This window comes from Bos javanicus, chromosome 10 (assembly GCF_032452875.1).
Source record: "Bos javanicus breed banteng chromosome 10, ARS-OSU_banteng_1.0, whole genome shotgun sequence".
NCBI lineage: Eukaryota > Metazoa > Chordata > Mammalia > Artiodactyla > Bovidae > Bos > Bos javanicus.
This window is the reverse complement of record NC_083877.1, coordinates 11,323,048-11,348,029: the sequence shown is the minus strand read 5'-3', so window position 1 is coordinate 11,348,029 and position 24,982 is coordinate 11,323,048. Positions and strand designations below refer to the sequence as shown.

The 24,982-nt window shown below is 41.6% G+C and overlaps 1 protein-coding gene across 5 annotated transcripts in view; it reads left to right on the top strand.

The window, feature by feature from the left end:
• STYX (serine/threonine/tyrosine interacting protein) overlaps positions 1-11,049 on the top strand; it is a 117,173-nt gene extending 106,124 nt beyond the window's left edge. For 4 of the 5 annotated variants that reach the window (XM_061430067.1, XM_061430065.1, XM_061430070.1 and 1 more), the window contains one exon: positions 593-711. In XM_061430067.1, coding sequence (XP_061286051.1) covers positions 593-690 — 98 coding nt within the window. In that variant the 3' untranslated portion in view covers positions 691-711. The other variant, XM_061430068.1, reaches the window with a different exon arrangement.
• Positions 11,050-24,982: the final 13,933 nt, after the last annotated feature.

Sequence of the window (24,982 nt, the reverse complement as noted above, 5' to 3'; positions counted from 1 at the left end):
TTCATTTATCTTCCTCCTTATTTACCTTATTGTTGTTGCATATTTTAATTCTCTCTTTTCAAATTTTACTCCATAAGAGATTATTATTATATTACATCTGTACAGGATTTACCAATAAATTTTCCACTTCTTTTTGCATCTCAGAACGTACAGACAACTCCTTTAGTTAATTTCAGTCTTCATGAGTTCTTTTCTGCTGTTTATTTCTGTTGGTTCTTACTCATGGGTCCTTGTTTCTTGTGTGCTTGTTTTTGTTTTTTTTCCCACTGCAGGCTGCTCATTTTCCTGAAAATTATTTCTGGCAATTCCGTGAGGCCTCTGATTAAGGTGAATTCCCTCAGAGTCTTGTACCTCCTCCTACCAATCCAGTCCCACTTTAACACTGTAGCTTGTAGTGTCAGGAATCGTCAGTGGTGTTTTAAAGACTATTTTAGATGCTTATTAAGCATTTTTAGTTATCTGTGGGAGGAACTGTCTGTACAAACAAGTATGCAATATTGAAATGGAAGGCATTATCCGTATTTTCTTCTGAGTTTTTAAATTGTGGTAAAATGTACCTAACATAAATTTTACCATTTTCACATGTGTTCAGGGGCTGTAAGGACATTCACATTGTTGTGCAACCATCACCACCATCTGTCTCCAGGATTTTTATCATCTGGCAAAACTGAATGCAATTCTACCCCTTAAGATTAACTGTCCTGTCCTCTTCCCCAGCCCCTGACGATTACCACTCGACTTCCTGTCTCTGTGAATTTTGACTAGGTACTTCATATGAGTGGAATAATATGGTATGTTCCCTTTGGGATTGGCTTATTTCAGATGTCTTTCATCTATGTTGTAGCATTATTCTTCTAAGAGTTTTAAAATGATTTCTTTCACAGTCAGATCCTCAGTGTACCTAGGATTAATTTGTGTTGAGCTGTGAGGTACAAATCTAAATTTATTCCACAATGGATATCCTGTTGTCCCAATACCCTTTATTAATTATTCCATCCTCTTCATATTGATTTGGATGTCACCTCTGTCATATATCAAATATCCATATAAATATAATATAAGCCTGTTTCTAAGCTGTCTGTTTTGCTCAGTTGGTCTATTTATCTTTTCTTACACCAGAAAATAGTATTAGCTCTTAAGGCTTGAAAGTAATTCTTTTTTTTTTTCATGTGTTAATAATTTTAAAACATTTTTTTTTATTATCCTGAATCCATGATCCATTTTATTTTTCACAAAGCACTTTATACATTTATGATAATGGCAAACCTTGATCTGTTATTTAAATCCCATTTCAAAAGACAGAAAGTATTTCTTAAAGTACGGTAAGACAAATCCATTTACTAGGTCTGGGGGTTCCTAGCCTCACTCAGGTCACAGGGAGCTGCCCGCAGTCCTGTAGGTGAGGACTGAAGAACAGGATCGTGGCAGCATCTGCGGGCCTAGAGTGGAAGCCGCCTGCATTGTTACTTTGCTTGAGCCTTCAGGTCTTTTGGGCTCAGTTCAGATGTATTGTTTCATGTGATTTCTGGCGATGGCTCAGGTTAGAGCTAAGTGGAGGAGAAAGTACCCACATCATGGCACTGCTTAGACTCAATAGTCTGCCCCGGTCCACTGTTTTTTCAGAGCTTAATAGCTGCCTCAGGAGTTAAAAACATTCATCATATCCCTTGAGCAAATATTTATCGAATGCCTACCATATGCTAGCACAGTGTGTATAGTAACGATCCACACAGAGTTAGTCTCTGTTCTCATGAAATTTATATTCTAGTTAAGAGGGAAGCAGTCATTTTTTTTGTTGGGTTCAGCGCTTTACTAAAAAATGCTAAAGGCCTTCTACATGATTATTAATGAAATTTGAGCCTATCAGCCTTTGTTCTCTATAGTTTACATATTTCTGGGGACATGAAGACATGTCCCCAGATTTGAAACCTGCTCGATTGCTGGTGATGAAGTTTTCAAGAATTATACTGTATCATAGTGTACAATAGGTACTCGGTGTACTGGAAGTATTCTGTACGCTTCAGGGCTTTGTGGACTTGATGAAAACCATGGTCAGAAAACGATCTCTCCATGATTAAAACATAGTGTCACTCCCTGGCTTCAATTTCAGAGAAAATAATGCCTGGGTTGAAAATGCAGGCAGCATCAAAGATTTCCAGTGATGGCGCACTGAATCTACTTGAACTGGAAGAAAATTTTGGTTTATGGAAAGGTATGAGGTCTATGGAAAGGTATGAAGTCTATGGATGTCCAGTTGCTGTTAACATCTAGAATATTACAACAGTCTTATTTCCACACTGATACTAAGGACAGCTTCCTCTTTGTAACCCATTCTGAAACTGCACTGATCTCATCTATACTTGCTAAATTGTGTTTTTGAAAGGACACTTTCTAAAATGTTTTAAAGCACTTTCTAAGTGGTTTAAAGAGCACAGTATTCACTGGGCAAAAATGTACAGATACCTGCATAACTGAAGCCACGTTTATGACAGCAAAAAAAAAAAAAAAAAGCCCTGCAGGAGTCTGCCACCAAAAAACCTTGGCACACTCTGCCTCCCTACACCCTTCCTGAAGATGCCTTACCCCAGAAAATGTCTCTTTTGGCTTTCTCAGCCTGTGAAGTGGGATGGTTTAAAAACAAGAGTAAATTCTGCATGCAGTTTTACTAATACCAGCCTAATGCAAAGTATTCACACAAAGAAGTACCTGAAAAATTGCTTCTTTGGATAGATGTATGCTGGCTCAGGGGAAGGTACTGGTAGGAATTTCTTTAAACAGGTTTAAACTGTTTCCCTTCATAGACAACCAAAAAGACATCACAGCAAACTGGTAAAATCCAAATAAGATGAATGGCTCCATTGTTCCGCTTTACAAAGTTGGCTTTATTCAGCAGATTCAGCTAGCAACTGGAGGGCCGAATTATACATTTCTGTACAAAATTACTATGATGAATATTTATCATGGAAACTATGAGTTATTTCAGATTCTTCACTCATACATCATAGAAATTACAGTATTCATGGTAAAAAATCATCATCTTTCTAAAACAGTTGTTTGATGGATAAGTCTCTCAAGATTCTACAAGAGGCTGACAAAGTATCAGAGAATATTTTAGCCCAATAAATGACATAAATGACTTACCTTCTTACCAGGTAATACTTATCAAAATATCACCAAAATTAGGCAGAAATTGTTGCAGTCTATCACCTCTTTTGCAATGTTCTGTGTATATGTTTTCAGGGATTAGCCTGCCATAATTCACAAAGATTAAAAAATTGTTTGCTATTTGTATCTATATTGTTAGGTGAATCTGAGTTCTCAAACTCCTATGACTCAAAAAAGAGAAAAGAAAGTGCTTAGATGCTAAACTTATGTTTTCTATTGGCTACCATTTAGTTTGTGTTCCATATTTGTGTCTGATATACCCTGTAGCCTGACAAAACAAATGGGAAACTCTTTCCTCCTTGATGCTAAATTAAAAATAAATTTTAATATTAAAACAAAAAATGGATCTATTGAATAGAAGCAAAGTTGGCATAAACTGTCATTGTTATCCTGTAACGGGTCACTGAAGGCAGCTAAGGTGGACGGCTCCAATGTTCCCACCAAAGTGCCTGGAAAAGCAGGGGGATGCGGAGAGGGGCTGCTTCTGCCTAGGTGTGTCATCACAACACTTTAGGTCCTTTCCATCGTGTTTTTAGTTGTAGTTTTTCCATCAGAATGGACAAGTACACCATGTTCCATTTATTTCGTATTTAGTATGTTCAAGGCTCTGTGCTAAATTCTGTGAATAAAATGGTGAATAAGTAAAATATATCAAGTGTTCACAGGTAAAGATTTTATCACCATTTGACATAGTATCAAAAGCTATAGCAAGTTTTCTTGTGAAAATTAAACCAGAAGGCCTGTGTAACCTAGTAAGCACCCAATAAACGAATGCAACATAAATTGTGTGCAACCTGTAATCCTTGATTAGATCTTGTTTGTTTGTTTTTTTAACAACTATAAAGGATCTCCTTGGAACAATTATGGACATTTGGATTTCAGGTAGATATTAGAGCATTCTTGTTAATTTTCTTGAGTGTGACGGTTACACTGGGTTATGGAGAATATCATTGTTCTTAAATTTTTGCTTGAAGTGTTTAGGGGTAAAGTGTTATGTAACTCAGTTTCAGAGTTTCAGAAATAAGTGTAGTTACATAAAGAATGTTAATAATGGTTAAAGGTAGGTGATAGGTGTATGGCTGCTTATCATACTATTCTTGCATCTTTTCTGGATGTTTCAGTTCAGTTCAGTTCAGTTGCACAGTCATATAACTTTCAAAATAAAATGTTGGGAAAGCTTTTAGTCCATTTTGTCTTCCCTGTTAAAAACAATGTATGATTGTGCAATTCCCCAATGGTAATCTATTCCCAAAAATATGAATTAGAAATTGGAGACCGTACAAATTTAAGGCAGTTTCAGAAAGGATTTTTGTTGTTTTTCTTTTAAATCTAAGTTACATCAGTCAAGGATAAACTCAGATCTTAGGCAACACTTTCTGAACTTTGTCACAATAGTTACTTAACCTTTATTTGTCCGAGCTTCATTTTACCTGGTACATTCACATTTGCCGGAGAAATTGTGTCTTTATACCCACCAGCAAGGTACTTGTCACTTAGTCCATTCAAACGTTCCCAATATGGGAGGCCTAGAAGGTGGGAGGCTGGACCCAAGGCCTTCAGGAGATGCAAATTCACTTGGTGAGCTTACAGCTTAATTGGAAGGTTAAGCATGATGAAGCTGAAAAACACACTCAGAACAATCTAGAAGGCACAGATGAAACCAGTGCCATTCCAGAGGAGGCTACAAAGAGGAAGCTGTCCTTAACAGCAGCGTGGAAACAGAGCGCTGTAATATTCCAGATGTAAACAGCGATCAGACATCCATAGACATCATACCTTTCCAAAGATCAACATTTTCTTCAGATTCAGGTAGATTCAGTGCGCCATCACTGGAAATCTTTGATGCTACCTACATATTCAACCCAGGCATTATTTTCTCTGAGTTGAAGCTGACACTATATTTTAATCATGGAGAGATTGTTTTCTGACCATGGTTTTCATCAAGTCCACAAAGCCCTAAAGCGTAAAGAAATCCTCCAGTATACCAAATATCTATTGTACACTAGGCTGCATCATATTATCTAGTAATCATGACATCTGTGGGCCTTAGAGTCAGACTTAAGATAGTGTCATGGTTTCTTTCAAGCAATGCCAGTTTTCTCAAGATTTATCCCCTAAAAAAGTGACAGTAGGAAAAAAAATGAGTTAAATTTGCATAGGAGCTAAGAAGTCTTGAAGATGCTGTGACAGATTCATTTTAAGAATTTGATCCTCTATTGTAGAGACTATGAAAATTCCAATACATTTACTCAGGCAACTTCTGCTAACATAAAATTTATTGACTTGATATTTTGCTGAAGACGAAAGATTCTTTAACTTAGGGAAAATGTGTAAAAGTATTTCTTTTTACCTCTAGGTGGTGCTGTGTATTGTTTTATGTTAGGCACAAGACTGCCTACTTTTGAAGTATTTTACAGGTGAACACACTGAGACTCATTGAAATTTTGTCTCAAGATAAAGAAAACTTGATTTGAGGCCGATCTTGGACTTTTTTTTTTTTTGCAAAATGTTTAATGTATGGTTTATTTGAGGAAAAATTAGACATCCCATCATTATTTCATACAGTTCTATGTATACTGTTTGTGACAGGTTTAAGAATTTATTTCACTTTATTGATTCATAAAAGTTTCTTTAAGACGTTCTAAAAGAAAATAATTTGTCCAAGTGACAATAGATTGTAAGGAAAGATAATGAGCTATCATATACATAAATATATATATATATCTAAACACTTTACTCAATGGTTGGAGGATACAAAGAGAAAATATAAATTACTAGTAATTATGTAAAAGTCATTAAAACTTATTAATAATCAAATCAAAACTGAAGAGCAGTATAGTGCCTCTTTTTCCTCCCAGATGAGCAAAAAGTCTGTAATGTTCACCCTCAGAGATATGAAGGCATTGGTAAGACAGGCTCCTTATCCGCTGGCAAAGAGAGTGTAAATCAGTGCAACTTTTCTGAAAATTAATTTGACAGATGTCAACAAGAACTTTAAGTTGTTCAAACCGATCTAGTAGTTCAAAGTCTAGGCTCCTCTCTGTAGGAATAATATAGGAATGTGGACAGTGATTTGTTTATTTATATTTTTAAAGAATTTTTTATATTGCTGCTGCTGCTAAGTCACTTCAGTCATGTCCGACTCTGTGCGACCCCATAGACAGCAGCCCACTAGGCTCCCCCGTCCCTGGGATTCTCCAGGCAAGAACACTGGAGTGGGTTGCCATTTCCTTCTCCAATGCATGAAAGTGAAAAGTGAAAGTGAAGTCGCTCAGTCCCTAGAAATACAACTGATTATTTATCTTTGGCTGCTCTGAGTCTCCTTTGCTGGGCACAGCCTTTTTCTGGTTATGGTGAGTGGGGGCCACTCCCTAGTCGTGACGCGTGGGCTTCTCCTTGAAGTGGCTTCTCTTGCTGTGGGGCACCGGCTCTAGGGCACCAGGCTTCAGTAGTTTGGCATGCGGGCTCTAGAGCATGGGTTTAGTGCTTGCGGCTCACAGGCTTAGTTGCCCCTCGGCATGTGGAATCTTCCCTGACCAGGAAGTGAACCTGTGTCCCCTACATTGGCAGGTGGATTCTTAACCACTGAACCTGCAGAGAAGTCCTATTTATTACTATTGTTTTTTGGCTGTGCTGGGTCTTCATTGCGGTGCATGGGCTCTTAACTGCAGTGCACAGGCTTCTCTAGTCACAGTCTGTGGGCTTCTCTCTACTTGTGTAGTGGGTTTCGTTGCTCCATGGCCAAAGAGATCTAAGTTCCCCCACCAGGGATTGAACCCTTGTCCCCTGCATTGGAAGGCAGATTCTTAACCACTGGATCACTGGGGAAGTCCCTGGACAATGATTTATATACAAATATATTGATAATGGTATTATTTATAAACATTTATAAATAAAATCATTATATAAAGTGGGCTTCCCTGGGGGCTCAGACAGTAAAGAATATGCCTGCAATACAAGAGACTGGGGCTCAATCCCTGGGCTGGGAAGATCTCTGGAGGAGGGCATGGTAACCCACTCCACTGTTCTTGCCTGGAGAGTTCCATGGACAGAGGACCCTGGCAGACTACAGCCATGGGGTCACAAAGGGTGGGACACCACAGAGCAACTAACACTCACACTTTTTGATATATGGCAGCCATGTACAAATTACTTGCAAAATAATGTTAAATGACAAAAAGAGGTTCATAATACTTTACTGAATTAAAGGTGAGGTTAAAAATCTATAAACATATTATCTCGTATAAAATATTACTGCATTTGGAGGAAAATGATGAAAAACATAAGCAAGCATTGATAAAGGTCATCTGGATGTGTCCCAAGAAGAATGAGTGCTTTTCTTCTTTTTCTCTCTGTCTTTTAAGTTTTCTGCAAAGTATACTTTCTACAGAAGTACAATAAGTACATTTATAGACAGAAAAAAAATGTTATTTTTTTAAAAGAAACAGGTAGCGTTTTAAATGATTTTGAAACCTGTCACTCTGCAGGTCATCTGAGGCCGGCAGCCTTTCTGCCTTCCTTACTTGAACTGATGGTCAGAGGGAGGAAACCCTACCACATCACTTCCACGGAATTCCACTCCCACAGAATTATTACATACGTCCCACTCGTTTTCCTTTTAACTCTGATTAAGAGTGACATTTGTACACTCCAGAGTCTGACATTCATTTTGGACAGTAGTGAGTAATCACCACATCTCAACAAACTTCCCTGAGTGTACGTTGTCCACTTTTCTTCTTCAGCATTTTCTTTCTCTTTTCTTCATTGTATTCTGTGGTTTTTATTGACTCAGGTTTTGAGATCTATTTTTGTGCCTTACAATGCTTGTCAAGTTTTCTAACTAATATAAAGGTCACATATTTAGATATTTTGCTAGCTGTTCCTTAGTTCATACTTGAGCTGGTTGACTGAAATGTTCTCAGTTTAATTGAAACAGCCTCTTGTTAGTTCCCAATCCACAACTTAAAGCCCTTCATTCTTGTCATTGGAGGAAATTTTAGCTCATCTGAACCTTCCTTTCTTAATTCAGATTGTCTTGTAATGATGCAACTCTTAAAAAGCATATTTAGGGTTATATAGTGAGAAAGGACTAGAAGTAAATTGTGGGAGACCTTGACTTTGTCCTGGGGCTCAGTTAGAAGGACAGTGAGGAATGAACTGGTTGAACATTTCCATCTGGCACTGATTACTTGTGTGATCTTTGGAAAATTATTTATTCTTGATTTCTTTGCCTATAAAGTTAAGGTGTTGGCCCAGATGACCTACAACTTGATCTGACAGAGGAGCAGCATATTTGAAATTGTGCTTGCAAGGAAAAATCTGGGTCAACAAGGCTCCCATACATTTAAGGTTCCTTCTGATTCTGAAATGTTTTTCTGGTCACAGTGTTCCTTTGAAACCACACAACTCAGGTTGGGACTTGAATCCACTGTCTTTTAATTGATCACATACCTGGCATCAGGACTTGCTTCAGGTTCTTTATGTCTCAAAGCAGAAGAAATTCAAATATTGTTGGCCTAAGAGGCAAAGTGATAGTTAAGAAGTTGATTTACTGAGAGAGAGACACTCCATAGACAGAATGTGGGCCATCTCAGAAGGCAAGAGGCCCCAAAATACGGGGTGGTTAAGTTTTCTTGACCTACGACTTTCATAAACTAATGAGTAGGACGATTATTCCAACTGCTTTGGAGAGAAAGGGCAGGGATTTTCAGGAACTGGCTACTTGCCCTCTTTCTGCCTTTTGTGGTCAGCTTTGGAACTGTCATGGCCCCGGTGGATGTGTCATTTAGCTGATGTATTACCGTGCGTGTATAATGAGGCTCAAGGTCCACCGGTGCTGGTGCCAGCCGGCAAAGTTGATCAGGTCCCGAGAACGTGCACGGCGCGGCTGAGAAAGAAAACTACAGCAAAAGAATTCTACAACAAAGATGGGGTCAAGAGGTTCAGACACGTCTCCACAAAGGGAAGCGGTCTGACACCGGCTTTATTCAGCATCTTATATTTATACAGGAGAGCGTGAGAAAGACAAGACAGTTAACTTTTTCTTGGTTGACCTATACATCTTACAAACAGTTACAAGAAATCTTGAGAGCATGGAAATGGCACCCTGTTATTATTTTTTACACCAGATAACATTTCCCTGTGCATGAGAAGTTTGTCCAGAACTCCAGGTGTCTGCAGTAAATAATCGCCTAATCTCTGGGGTGGCGGGACAGAGAGCTATGTTTACAAGCAAACCCTCAAGGACTGAGGCAGCTCCCAGAGCTGTGTCCTTCAGACAAAGGACCCCATTCTCACGGGCAGCTCCCCGCACACCGGCAGTCGAATCTTCCACTGTCTTCCACCTAGTTGGCTCTAACCAGTTTATGTCATATCCTCAAGGGCTATTTCATCCTGTTTTTTAAAAAACGTATGTATTTTTTTGGCTGCATGCACGGCATGTAGGATCTTAGCTCCCTGATCAGGGATTGAACTCTTGCTGGCTGCAGTGGAAGCCTGGAGTCTTAACCACTGGACTGCCGGGGGAGTCCCTACTGCCATTCTTTTAAAGATTGTGTTTTGTCCCCTTGTATCCTGTTTTACCTCTAAAACCTTCATAATTTCGCCTTTATCTACAGTAGGTGCCTTGTGGGTCCTTGTCTTTCAAGGTTTTTCCCATAGTTTAGAGGCCACTGTTTGCTTTTATTTCTTAGTTATTCAGAGAAGGAAGTATTTAAGTGTTGGAGCTGGTGGCATAAAAGCTGCTACGAAAGCCCTGGAATAATATCTTGTATCAGCCACAGCCATGAACACGTCTGGAAGGGTACAGCAGCATATGCATGAATGTTCCTTTATTTTACCCAGGGATGTGTTAGCAGAAACTCTTTAAGTGTAGCCATTCCCTAATCCTCCCCATCCAGGACCTGCTTTAAAGTGGATAGAACACATAGATGGTATGATTTGAGGGGACGCCAGGCAGGATGCTTCATTCAGAAATGCTTATTTCACTGCCTCTTAAGCCAACATTATTAAGCTTAACTTTGGCTCTTGAAGGCTACCACAAGTGCTTACAAACACACCTTTCAAAAAATGGAAAGAAATCTTATCTTAGAAGAACAGGAACATTCATAGAGTACAGTGGGTTAAGTTCAAATTAAAACTTTCAGTGAGACATTAAGAAAGATATTTCAGTGTATATTTCCTCTGACAGGAGGCCAAGGTCATCTACTTCTCATCCCGCAAATAGCACATTAACATCTTCACATTTCTCCCTACTTGTTCCTGGGTTATCAAATGTACCATTCTTTAGTGCTCAGTCACAAAGTTTACTGTGAGTAAGCTGAGAGTTCTCAGTTTACCTGTGTGTGTGAGTTGCTGTTGAAAAAGATTTCAGATTAAGATTTCCTTTGTGCCTGTTTTTAGAAGTATTTATTTGGTCTGAGTCATATTCCATTTTTGGTGTGTTTATAGGCAAACTTCTTACACTTGTCTCTGGGTGTTTTGTTTAACTACATTTAAAGGCATTAATAATGAAGTAATGTTTAAACAAGAGATTATGAAAATGTATTAAATACAGGGGAAATTTTTATACCTTTTTATTATAAATTGTAAGCAATGAACAGCTTTATTTTCTGTCAAAGTTTTAGCATTATAATCTATAAACATAGTGTTATATAAGCTTATAACATAAACTTATACTTTTAAACCGTTTATATTAATTGGTGAGGAAGACAAAAGTAGATTCTGAGAAAACAGAACTGTGAGCATCCCAGATGAAGAGTGTGACCTTGTTTGGCCAGAGCTTACCTCGTGAGGTTTATGATGTGCTTGACCCGTTTTGTTGATTTTCTGTGATTCTTCTGCCTCCTGTTCATTAAAAATATTCTCTGAAGTTTTAGACACTTATCCATTTGTTCAACAAATTCTGTCTTATTCACCCACTGTGTTCTGGACACTGTGCTTGTACCTGCAGCTATGAAGATAAGGAGTCCCTCTCAGTGTAAGTGGGTGACAAAGACAATGATGACGTGATGATTCACAAAATATGCTTGAGATGCCAAGAGGTTCCTGGGAAGGAGCTCCTGGTTCTGCTGGGAGAGTCAGGGGAGGCCTTTCCGAGGAGGGAGCACACCCTCCCTAAGGAGTACACGCCCGCCGCCAGGAGCTGGAGCGGGAGGAAGCAGGTGTGTGTGGTGCACGCTTGGCTGAGAAGCCCTGGGATGCTGGCTGCAGGGCACCTCGGCCTGCTTGAGAGGTTCTGGGAAGGTGCTTGGAGGAGGACCATTAAGGGTTGGAGGAAAAACATGGAATAGGGGAATCTTCCAGGAGGTCCAGGGCACAGGGGTGTTTGCATACTCTATTTAAGGAATGACAATTAGCTCAGAAAGGCCAGGTGACATGGTTTGTGAGGGGAGTTGATGAGGGAGGGTGTGGAATTTTAACAGTAGCTAGTACTTAGTTCTTCGGAGAAGGCAATGGCACCCCACTCCAGTACTCTTGCCTGGAAAATCCCATGGACGGAGGAGCCTGGAAGGCTCCAGTCCATGGGGTCGCTAAGAGTCGGGCACAACTGAGCAACTTCACTTTCACTTTTCACTTTTCACTTTCATGCACTGGAGAAGGAAATGGCAACCCACTCCAGTATGCTTGCCTGGAGAATCCCAGGGACGGGGGAGCCTGGTGGGCTGCCATCTATGGGGTCACACAGAGTTGGACACGACTGAAGCGACTTAGCAGCAGCAGCAGCAGCAGTACTTAGTTCTTACCACATGCAGGGCACCATTCTAAACCCTGAGCATCCATTAGATCCTTTACTCCTCATATAACTCTATGAAATTACTATTATTATCTCCATTTTTCAGACAAGGACATTGTGGTAGCATTAAAATATGTCCACAAACTTTTTAATCTGCTTCCCTATAAGTAGACCCTAATTCCTCTCCCCTTGAGTCTGGACTGGCTAATGACTTGCTTCCAACTAATAAAATATAACAGAACTGACAGTTTGTGACTTCTGAGACTAGGTCATAAAAGGCATTAAAGTCTCCTCCTCTTTGCTGTCTCATTCATTCTGGAGGAAGCCAGCAGCATTCTGATAGGGACGCCTAAGCAGCCTTATGGAGAGGCCCACATGCCAAGAAATAGAGCCCTCCTGCCAGGAGCCTCCTGCCCCGTGAGGGAGCCATTTTGGAAAGAAAATTTAGCCTCCGTCTGGTCTTCAAAAGACTGCAGCCCCAGCCTTGACCGCAACCTATATAGTGCGGCTGCTTCCAAATTCCTGATCCCCCAATGTCTCTGGGATAATAAGTATTTGTTCTTTCAAGCTACTAAGTTTTTTTTTCCTTTATGGCTGTGCTGGGTCTTCGTTGCTGTGCGGGCTGTTCTCTAGATGTGGAGAGCAGAGACTACTCTCTACTTGTGTGATAATGCTTATTACGGTGGCTTCTCTTGCTGCGAAGCACAGCCTCTAGGGTACTTGGGCTTCAGCAGTTGCTGCACCTGGTAAGCTACTAAGTCTTGAGATAATTTGTTACACAGCACTAAGTAACTAATACATACACTGAAGCATCACACATTTCCGGGGTCACATACGTTATAAGTTATGAATTTGAAATTTGAACTCAGGCATTCAAACTTCAGGCTCTATTCACTTCAACTATACTATTCTGCTTTGAAAAGTAGGTGGCAATCTAGTACTTATGTTAATATTACACTTACACAGACACGCACACTATCTTCCTTTCTTTCTGTTTGTTTTTTTTCGGACTTGATAGTGATAGGAAACCTCCTATCACTATCCAGTACACAGCAGCTGTGTATTGGAAAGATCCTTTGGCGCAGAGGCCTGACTGTAAGGATCTCTAACTGGAATCAGGAAGAATAGTGTCAGGTGATGGGATAATCCAGATGGGGAATGTGAGGTCCTGAACTAAGGCATGGGTTGGAAAGGATTAGGCAGGTTCAAGAATTCTTTCATGGGTAGACCTGAAGGACCCTAACGTGGCTGACTAGGTATTTGTGATGCTCGGCTGTGAGAGGGCGGGAAGTCACTGGATAGATCTGGTGCCGGGGTGGGTGGGTGGGTGGGACGGGAGTGCTGACAGCTGGTAGCAGAGTAGGGGAGGGCTGTGAGGAGCTCTGCCTTGGCCTCGGTGCAGTTGAGACATTTACGAGATACCTGAGAGGTGGGGTCCAGCGCCACTAGAGAGGTCTGAGCTAAGAGGGGGACCCGGGAGTCCTCAGCCCTCCTCTCAAGGATGCTGACGTGATGGCATGGACCGCTGCACCCTGGGAGAATGTGTGGAATGAGAGGACGAGAGTCTATCCAAGGAGGCCTGGCCTAACCTTGACGGGGGCTGGGCAGAGAGAGGAGCCAGAGAAAGGAGAACCAGGGAAAATGGCATGAGAAAATGTAGGGAGAGAGAGGTTTGAGGAAGAGAGTATTATTCCAGTGTCGGATGCTGCCTCTGTATATGATAGGTGCCACTTTCCGAGTCCGTGAAAGCTGACCACTGTGACCTCTAGGCCTGCCCCTAGAAAGAGCACCCCCCTCCCCCATGGGCATCTTTCCCCAGTGCCGCAGGTTGAGGCACCCCCAAAGGCTCCCTGGGGAGCTTCATGTGGTTGCCTGGCCTTGCAGATCAACTTACTTAACTCATTTCAGTTCAACCAACGTTTATGTAAAGTTGAGCACATAACAAATGATTTGTTGGATGACTAAATACTTACTAATAATACATGCAGGACACTGGTAGGGCAAGGCGTTACTCTCTTCACACGTGCAAAAGTAATATAAGAAGATTGCTCCACAAGTCCATTGACTTACTAAGTAGCTGCAGATTTTAATGAGGGCTTGATATCTCCTATAGAGACACGGAATTTTGTTTCTGTTGTGGAAGAACTATTCATGTTAATAACAACAGAAAAAGGAGGCCATTGAAATTTTTCCTAATATTTTACTATGTCTACAAAGGTAATCTCGAAAGTTAACATGGATTATTAAGCTGAAATTTTTAAAAGGGTGTCTTTAATGAAATAAGCTTCTTTCAACTCCAGCTGTTCTAATGGCAGCTTCCTGGTTTAGCTGACAGTCATTATTTTTTTTAAATGTATTTAAGTTAACTGAAATGTCAGTACTTAAGCTCTCTTTGTGATTAGATATGGTGATTAGAGTCTCTTTTAAAATTATGCTCGGATTTTCTATTAGGAAAACCACAGCAGAGCCATGACACAATAGGTCCATAATAAAGTTTCAAAGGTCTGATAACTTTTATGTACTAAATACTGAATTTTAAGAAATTGAATTTTCTGACTTTCCTATTAAAGGCAAGCAGAAGTTTCCTACATCTTTAAATAATTAAGACAAACTTTTACTGAGTCCAGGCTCACTCTTATCACTGCATGACGGGTCAGTGAATTCATTGAGAGATGACGTGTAGAGGCAAGGAAGAGATTTTAATCCGGGAGCCAGCTGACTGAGAAGGCAGGCTGCTAAGTCACTTCAGTCGTGTCCGACTCTGTGCGACCCCATAGATGGCAGCCCACCAGGCTCCTCCGTCCCTGGGATTCTCCAGGCAAGAACACGAGTGGGTTGCCATTTCCTTCTCCAATGCATGAAAGTGAAAAGTGAAAGTGAAGTTGCTCAGTCGTGTCCAACTCTTAGAGACCCCACGGACTGCAGGCTACCAGGCTCCTCCATCCATGGGATTTTCCAGGCAAGAGTACTGGAGTGGGGTGCCACTGCCTTCTCCGGAGAAGGCAGGCTAGCACCCCAAAATAAACATCTTGTCAGGGCCTGGTTGCCAGGTCCTTTTATGGATCAGAGATGGCAGGGAAGTGAGGCAATAAAGAAAAAGACTATTCAGTCCTTGCAAATGTCCCTAGAATGGCAAGCCTCAGGCAGGGGAATGTGTTAGTTTTACTTCCTACAGTCCTTCAAGGATGGGCCGCTCAGATCGCAGGCCATTTTGTATGCTTACAGTAACAAATAGGGTTAAAGTCACAGAAGCAAATCTGATGTAAATTTAACACTTCCGGGTTACACTTCCAATAGCAGAGACACAACCAGAAAAATTCCCAGCAAGGGTTAAAGCTGGAACAAGATGTGGTACATATATACAGGAGACTATTTCTCACTCATTAAAAACAGCTGCTGAAATTAGGGAATTAAGACACTGTTAGCCACAGGGATGGACGTTAAAGGATCTAGGCCAAGGGAAGCCAGGGAGGCAGAGGAAGACTATGGTATAGGATTTACCTTCCCAGCAGAAGAAAAATAGACATACAAGGCAAAAAATTTACAATCCAAAAAGAGACTCAGAGAATTCAAAGACAAACAAAGGGTTCCAGGGAAAAAAAAAAAATGTGAATGGCCTTGAATGAATTAGGAAGTCCTTACCCTCATAGACAAGAAATGTGAATCTGTAATAGGTAATCCACAAGGAATATTCTTTTCTCTCCTTCCATCCTTCCTTCCTTGCACGGATCCACAGAAATCTGATTATCTTAAGAGATAATCCACAATAATTATCTAAGTTTGTCTATGTATACACAGAAAAGTATAACTGAGATAGATAATTCAGAAGGACCTGATGTTCAGTACTCTTCTCATCCTAATATGGAAAAAAAAAAAAAAAATAGAGATACCCCACCCCATAAATACATAGGCCTGAGTCAGGAGGCTGTATGCTGATGACAATCCCAAGACTGCAGATCGAGTGTACTGCACTGCAGCATTGACAAGATGGGAAGAAAAGCAGAGAAAAGCAGTGCCTACTCTCTTATCTCCGCCCTCCCTGACTTGGGATGCTATCACGTCCCTGGAGCCTGGACAGGCTTGAGTCCCACTGCTGAACTGGGCATGGTTGACAATCCGGCGGGGTGCCCTTGGTTGACCCTTTTAAAGGGCTAGTGTCTCCTACATTCTGGCTGGGACCAGAGTCCCGCGTGGCATCAAGGCCTCAAGGGATTTGAAGGCAAGGTTCAGCTAGCCTCGACCTCTCCTGGGGCTGGGGATCCCAGCTCAAGCCTCGTTCCTGAGGGTGCAGCCTCCTAGCACTAGCACCTAAGCACCCTCAGCAGTGTACTGAGGTCCTGGGAAGATTCGCCAGGGCGGGCTGTTTGTGTGATGCTTTAGGGGGAAAGATTACTGAGATGCAAGCCCTTTTGGGTTAGCTCAGGCAGCAAACTTTCCCTAAGGTTTTTGTTACCCCAGGAACCAAAGGTAGGCCTGAATAATGCTGCTACCCTGTGGACATTTTCTGTAACTACAGCATTTTCTCTGGTGTTTGCTGCTGTTGCTGCTAAGTCACTTCAGTCGTGTCCGACTCTGTGTGACCCCACAGATGGAAGCCCACCAGGCTCCCCGTCCCTGGGATTCTCCAGGCAAGAACACTGGAGTGGGTTGCCATTTCCTTCTCCAATGCATGAAAGGTGTTCCCTGGCAACTCAAATCACAGGGCTGGATTTCTGTTAATGACAGAAATTAACATTACCCGCCTCAGGAAATGACCTGGGGGGGGTGATGGAGAAATAAATTTCAAACACAGCTGAGTTTCAGTAGCCCAGTTGTCAAAGGCAAATGCTCCTGACAACCTTTTAGGAAAAATTTAAAAAGCCAAAACAAAGTCAAACCTCCACAACAAGACAACATACTAAGGATCCCTAATTGTTGGAGGAGTGCCATTCAAAATGACAATGGGAAATCAAATCCCTCCAGGCACAGTGGTCATCAGCACCAATCTACAACCGATAAATGTGGGAGAGCGCCTGGAGGAAAAAGAATCCTCCTAAACTATCTCTGGGAATTTACATTGGCAACAGTCAGTAGAATGGACAGTTTCTGAATGCCTGAAAAAAAAAAAACCTCTCAGATTAAAACTAGGATCTGACATTCCCACACCTTGGCCTATGTCCTGAGAAAACCACTGATCAAAAGGCACGGACACCCCAACAAAGCTTCAGCCCTGCTTCCGATAGCCGAGCCACACTACCAGCAAAATCGGCAATGAGGGACTAAAGCTGAAACAAGGTGTGGTACGTGTATACAGTAGACTGTCTCGCTCATAAAAAACCATCGCTGAAATTAGGTAATTGTGACAGTACTAGCCACAGGGATGGTCCTTGGAGGATCATACACTAAGGGAAGTTTGTCAGGCAGAGGAAGACCATGGTATATGAGGTACCTTCCAGGCAAAATAAAAGTAGACATACAAGGCAACAAACTTACAACCCAAAAAGAGACTGAGAATTCAAAATCAAACGAATGGTTCCAGAGAATCATAAGTGACAGCCCGGGGATGAGTTAGGATATCTGTGCCTACATCCATGAGAAATCTGTATTGTAATAGATAATCCACAGTGATTATCCCCTTCCTTCTGTTGCAGAAACCAGTAATCAAGAAACCAAGCACCACACTCGGAGAGTTGGAAAACTCAGGTTTATTACACCGGCAGGCCCAGAACACTAAGCGCTGAGCCCTGAACAAAGGGGTTGCAGAGTTTTTATAGACAGACTATAGTGAGCAACACTACCTGCTAATAAGCTGGTTTAAACTAAGGGGTTTTGTGTGTGTGGGAACAGCAGTCAGGATGGGGTGGGAGATGCCGGACCTTTACACAGACAGGCATGGTTGAGCCTGCAGGGACTGGGCAATTGCAAAGAGCAGGACAAGGGTGAGTGAGATAAGCTCCAGTTCCTAGTACTGTAAGTCGCGACTTTCTGAGACTACGTGACCTACGTGATCCAGACTTTGCAAGGAGAAAGCTGAGTTACAGAAGCAGAAGGAGCAGGAGGTTATGTAAAATTCTAACTTTTCCTCTTCATTCCCCCTCTTGATGCTTCTATCACTTGTTGTAGAAAGCATCATCTCATGTTTTGGTAGGACATTCAGAGCTCCCCATCGTTTAGGGGTCTATATTGAGCTATTACCACTTGTAACTTTATAGATTCAATCCGAGAACTGGGTTATGAACTGGGTGATTGCATTGAGAACACAGGGCCAAACAAGAGGGCCGCAAAGAGCATGAGAGAGAGGACCCATTAAAGGGAGAAGCCACGATGCCAGCTCCAGATGTTGTTCCAATTAGCCCAGGAATTGGCTAGTTCTCTCTCCTTTTTATGATTTGTTCCCTTAGCTTTTGGGCATGTCCCTGACTATTTCTGATTGGTTTACATAAAAGCAGCATTCCTCATTCAAGAAGAGGCAGAGTCCTCTCTTTTCAGCTGTCAGTAGGTCTGCTGCTGCTGCTGCTAAGTTGCTTCAGTCATGTCCGACTCTTCTCGACCCCATGGACTGCAGCCCACCAGGCTCCTCCGTCCATGGGATTTTCCAGGCAAGAGTACCGGAGTGGTGCCGGGAGCCAGCATATTGCATATTGAGTGCAGCACTTTCCACAGAATCATCTTTCAGGATCTGGAATAGCTCAACTGGAATTCTATCACTGCCGGGAGCCAGTGTGAGGAGCTCCACCCATGACAAAGGTCATGAGGAAGGAGGCTCCGCATACGCAAGGGCGGGATCGAGCCTCAGGAGTCCCCCTGGAAATTCTCAGAGTCTACCTACTTTCTGCTTTGTGCTTTCACCTACACCTCTGACTTTACGGGGGGCTGTCCCCCACTACCTCTCTGAAAAGAGTTAGCTTACAGCTCCAGTTAATAATTCCTGGGTGTGACAGTGTTTCAACCTACAAACTCCTTTGGAAATCCTCTAGCCTGCCTGAATAGGTTTTTCCGGCCACATGTGATTGCTCAGAGCCTCCCAACTGTGAGAGGCATGAGATGTTCTAAACTGTCTAAATACAGATTCCTTTGAGCAGTTAAAAGATTGATTAGAAATTGTATTGGTGAAGGATTTTCACTTTTTGGGCCAATGTTTGCTGCTAAGTTTCCATATCCCTTACCTGCTGTGTCCCTGGCAGTGTATTGATTAATATAATTGGTGTAAATAGTAGCTTTAATGTTTGTAACCTGGGACCCTTGAGTTAATTCTTTTTCTTGTTATAGCCCACCACACCTTTGCTCTGTAGGAATGCAACTTTATCTAATGCTTTTGGAGGGTGGCGCTTGACTTATCACCTTTAGAGAAAAATAAGTTTTCTGAAGAAAGGGTCTTAAAATGTTAACAGGCCTCCGGGCCAGAAGATGATGCAAATCACCTAAGCTTTTGCATATGATAAGTTTGCAGGAAGAAAGCCTGGCTTACTGCATGACTCTACCCCTTCCCCCATTATCCTCTATGCATAACTTAAGGTATAAAAACTACTTTGGAAAATAAAGTGCGGGCCTTGTTCACCGAAACTTGGTCTCACCATGTTGTTCTTTCTCTTACCTTCTGGCTGAATTATTCAGCCTCTTTTCTCCACTGAACTTCCTCACTGAGCTATCCTTATTTCAGCCTCTTTTCTCCACTGAATTTCCTCACTGAGCTATCCTTATTCTATTACTCTTTATATCCTTAATTAAAGTTTAATTAAGCAGTTGTTTCCTGATCCTCGCCGACACCGTCCCCGCTTCGAATTCCCTGGACCCACCGGGGCTGGACCCCGGCAGAGTGGGGTGCCATTGCTTTCTCTGGTCAGTAGGTCTAGCCCTCTCCTATTCTGTAAAACCAGAGTCTTACAGTTCTGTAAAGCCAGGGAGTCTAGTTGGTCCTGTAACAAAGAGCACAGCAATAATACTGATTAGGGATACAGGCCAGGGTTGACAATGAAAATCCATCAATATCTTGATAGCCAGGTCCTCAAGCTTCCTCCATGTGTTGACCAGCCAGCTGCCGGAGTGTGGCTGGAGCAAGGCTGAAGAATCCTCAAGCTTCTGCTGTGCACTGACTAGTCAGCTTCTGGAGTGGCTACAGCAGAGATCAGCATCCTTTGTGGGTGAGGGCTGTTGTCTTTGGAACTGGACCTTGGGGAGTTTTTTGGGGTCCTGAACTGTTTTCCAGGTGTGTTCATCACAGGAAGCTGCTGCCTTCTTGACTCTGGTGCGGTGGATCCAAGGGATGACGCCTGTAACTTTATCAGCAGTAGGGGTTGCCAGGACGACCGTGTGAGGGCCTATCCAAACTGGCTTAAGTGGTTCCTTCTTCCAATCTTTAACCTATACCTCATCTCCTGGCTGATAGGGATGAACCCAATTGCCCAAATAAATGAGTGTCCTTTCTAAGGTTTCTCGGGCTATATGGCAGAAAACTTTTCCAGGGCCTGGAGGTTTCGGGACATCTCCAGGCCAGCTAGTTGCTGGTGGTCTCCCTTGAGCTTTTCTATCACTGGGGGTGATTTCCCATATAAGACCTCAAAGGGAGACTAGCCTGAGGACCTCAGGGTGCATTTACAGAGGGAGATGAGAGTCCGCAGAATGATAAGGCAGCTTGTTCTAGCATTGTCTGGGTGTTGGCCGGGGGATATTCTTGTCGTACTACTACTTGGAGAAACAAACTTAACAAGAAAGTTAAAGATATATGGCCCAAAGATCAATAGACTTAGGAAAGCTGCTGAGGGGCTAGCCAGGAGAACCAGGTCAAGACACTGATTCGTGACATTAGTGTTTCTCTAGGTATGAGAAGATGCAAGAATTTGGACTCATAAAAATCTTTACCTGAAAACATCTGACTATCTGAAGGCCTGTTTGTGTGTGTGTGTGTGTGTTTTCTTTTTTTTTCCAGAGCACAGAGTGCCTTATTTTTTGTCTCTATCCTGAACTCCTTTCAAAGGGGGTGTTGAAGGTCAGCATCTTGTAGTGGTCATGATTCAATCTTTGTAGAGGCAGCCAGCAAGGGCCAACTTTCAATCAACAGGGCCCCTTCATAGCCACATATTTGACCATGTTTGGGGGCCTTTCATGGTCACTGTGACCCGAGGTGCTGGGAAGGCTCATTCCCAGGTCTAACAAAAATTCCACTGACAGGTCACTCAGTGTGTTGTCACTAGGCCAGGCCTTGCAAGTAACAAAAGTCTCTGCACCATACCTGTCTTGCTAGCCTCTTGGTCCACGGCCTTTCCTCTTGCTGCTGCTTCTCATATCTAGAGCTACATTATTACCGTTATTGATCTCATATGGAACTACATATCAGCATTTTATCACAGGCTCAGTCACACATTTGGTAATGTAAGAAATAGTCTTCTGAAACAAGCTACATAGAAAATAATATAGCTAGCTGTTATTAGTAAGGTCACAAGCAAGAATTCAAGTCAAGAACTCTCACTGGGTATAGCCTGGTATACCCCAGGTCATCCGACTCAGTTAAATGATAATAGCCAAGTGTTCATCTCCTGGTGTATGGAGCATCTGACCTTTATCCAAAGACTGGTTACTGAGACAAGCTTTAGAAACAATCTTAGAGTGTCCTTTTTAATAACTTAATTAAATCTTTTAGCGACGTAACATAACAAGGAACTATTTCAGAAGTGAGTGTTAGTAAGCACAGACCTTAATTAACAAAACTAGAAGTTAATATTCAATGAAACATAATTTTTTCTTTCTTTTTTTTTTTTTAGAACTCATTCTGAGGGCATTAACACTGTAGTCAGGGAAGTCTTTAACCCATCAAATAAAAATAAGGTCTGTCAGGGTGCCGGGAAAAGCCAAGTGGCCATCCTGGATTTCCTATAGCCCTGGCTCTTTGATTTTCAGCTGTTGTTCATCCATTTTTAATTTCCTGATTTAGGAGCAGACTATTGCCATGTTTTAAGGCTATCTGGATAGCAAAAGTCTAACCTTGAGGAGTTATTTTTTGTAGAAGCAGAATGAGCTTTGTCTACATGTCCCGCAATCTTAAATAATGTTTATTTACTTTATCAAAGTAACAAAAACATTTTAAAAACAAATATAAATCACTTAAAGACAAATTCATAATCTATTATCAAAAGCTGCATTCTAAGAAAACTTTGTTCTCTAAACAGAGAAAAGACCAAATTCCAGTCTGGTACCAGCTTACTGTTAATAACAAAATTTGTTTATCTGCTTAATGTTAGAAAGTCTTTTCCAAAAATCTTGAAGAACTAGCAGTATTCTTCTAAAGGCTTGAGAGTAAAACCATAGAAGCATGTTTGAAATCTGATTCTATTGCAATTGACAAAGAAACCTGGTCATAACAGTTTAATACAGTATCAGGGCATATCAGATGTATATGAATTTCACATAATTCTAGGATATCTATATTAGTAACATCAACCATACAGTATAACCTGAAAAGATTTATCACCGCTTCAACACTACTTCTTATGTAATTTAACATGTGCAGTGAACCCAGGTAGCTTAATAGCTCTCTGGGATGTCTCAGGGGCCCTCTGAAGCATCCCAAAGTTAGCTAGAAGTCAAGTTATTTAGGAAGTTTTGTCAATAAATGTCGAAAGGGTTTATAACAGTCAAGTAGGCTCGTATAAGTTACTGTGAAATAATAGTTATTTACTTAGCCAAAGTTAACAAAAGATTTCAAAGGTAAATATAGAACAGATCAATTAAGAGGTAAAGAAACTTTGATCTATTATTAAAAGCAGTTCAGCATCTGAAGAAAGTATGTCCTCCTAACACAGAAAGACCAAACTCAAGTTTTTGCACCAACTTACTTTAAACTCATTTATGTAAACTTAATTAAATTTATTTTAAACTTAGTCCTAACCATGCCCCAAACTTTTTTTCAGGGTCCACTTTCCACCAACCTTTTAATCACTTTCTGTAACAGCCACCTGTAAGTCAGACCTACTGTCTTTTCCCCTTATAAAATATAATTTTATTTTTTATACCTTCTTTGCCAAAAACACACACCGTACTTTCCTTATTAGATTAGCAAACAAACATTAATACTAGATATTTAATATTGAATATTTTCCAGTTCATGTGAATCTGAAATTTATTTAGGTTAATTTTTCTTGTACTTGGAATTGTTTGATTTATAAGCACTTACTTTTGTTCAGGCCAATTAGAACTCATTTAAAACTTCAACAGTATTATCAGAAAAAAACAAAAGACATACACTGAAATATACATAAATCCAGACAGTCAGACAGAGAGAGATCTTACAGTTTTCTGTTTGAGATTTAAAATATCTCTTTGACCCCTTTTTTTTTCTTTGCTTGAAGTTCTAATTTGCCCAAGGCTGAGGTCTTAGGCAAAGTGGGTTATGTATTTCAAGGACCTGGAAAGGGTTAACTTCAAGCTTTTTCCTAGGCAGGCCTTTTAACAAGCTAAATATTTTTAATTGCGTATGCAAAAAGAATTGGTTTTGCAGTTTCCAAAAAAGAAAAATTTCTCTCACTCCGTTCAATCAGCAGTCATGCACTCACAATCTTTCAGAAGCTATCACAATGCCTCCCTTCTCCCAAGTCCCCAGGTTTCCTTAACTGTTGCTCCCTTCCTGGAAGCTCCAAGGAGGTTCTCAGTCACAATGCCTCCCTTCTCCTGAGTCCTCGGGTTTCCTTAACTGTTGCTCCCTTCCTGGGAGCTCCAAGGAGATGATCAGTCTCCTCTCCTACCCGTTGGGGTAGGACGTGACTGGGGAGTGGCCCTGGGGCCTTACCTGATCCTGTGGCCATTCCTGGTGAGTTGGTCCGTCACTCCAATGAGTCCAGTCGGGGCTCGGCTGTCTGGAGAGTCAGAACACCACTCTGAAAGAGACCCCGGAATACTGTCAGGCGGCAAGCCTCCTTGTTCATCTTGGGAGTTCCTTTGCTCCAGCCCAGCCGAGCCACCAGTCCAACGGCTCAAGGGGCTGGCGTGGTTGGAATCTCGCTGGGGCCTCCAGAAACGTTGCAGAAACCAGTAATTGAGAAACCAAGCACCATACTCGGAGAGTTGGAGAACTCAGGTGTATTATGCTGGCGGGACCAAGGAGTTAACAGTCTAAGCTCTGAGCCCTGAACAAAAGGGTTACAGAGTTTTTATAGACAGACAGTTGCCGGGGACCAGCCCCAGCTGATCCAGGGTATTCGAAGGAGAGACGGCCTAGGCAACTATTTATATGCTAATTAGAGATATAAAGAATAATAGAATGAGGATAGCTCAGTAGGAAAATTCAGTGGAGAAAAGAGGCTGAGTAGCTTGGTTTACGCGGGAGACCAATAAAACTTCAAGACAAGAAGTTTGCACCACTTACGTAGGCTGCAGGCGCCCTCTCGAATAGCGGAAGGTGCCTCACCCTAGACACCTTCTCGAGTGGGTCTTAGAAGCCCAGGCATAATTAGTAAGCGTGGTGGGTTCCGCGCTCCAGATGGAGACTCAGCTGGAAGTTAAAGGGAAGAATGACATGGGGAGACCAAGCGCTGGTGAGCAAGGCCCGTAGCTTTATTTTCAACAGGGGCTTATATACCCTAAGTTACACATAGAGGATAATAGGGGATGCAAAGTCAGCAGTCTTTGATTTTTATCAAAGACCAGGGTTTCTTTCCTGCAAATTTATCGTATACAAATGGTTTAGGTGATTTACATCATCTTCTGGCCAGAAGGCCTATTAACATTTTATGACTCTTGACAAGGACTTACCAACAAAGACTTATTTTCTCTAAGAGTAATTATTTTAAGGTTTGGCGCCATCTTCCAAAGATAAAATTGCATTCCTATAGGGTGGATGTGTAATGGGTTTACAACAAAGGAAAGAATTTATTACCTTAAGGGTCTAAAGTTACTAACACCAAGGCCACTACTTATTTTTTCTATATACCAACTATATTAATTAATACATATTCAAGGATACAATTCAGGGGATGTGAAAACTTGGCAACAAACATTGACTGATCAATGAAATCCTTTACTAGTCTTATTCTGACAGTTTCTAATTCTCTGAGAGGCTCTAAGCTATTTGAATATCTTAAACTTCCCGTGCCTCTCGAGGCTGGGAGACTGTAA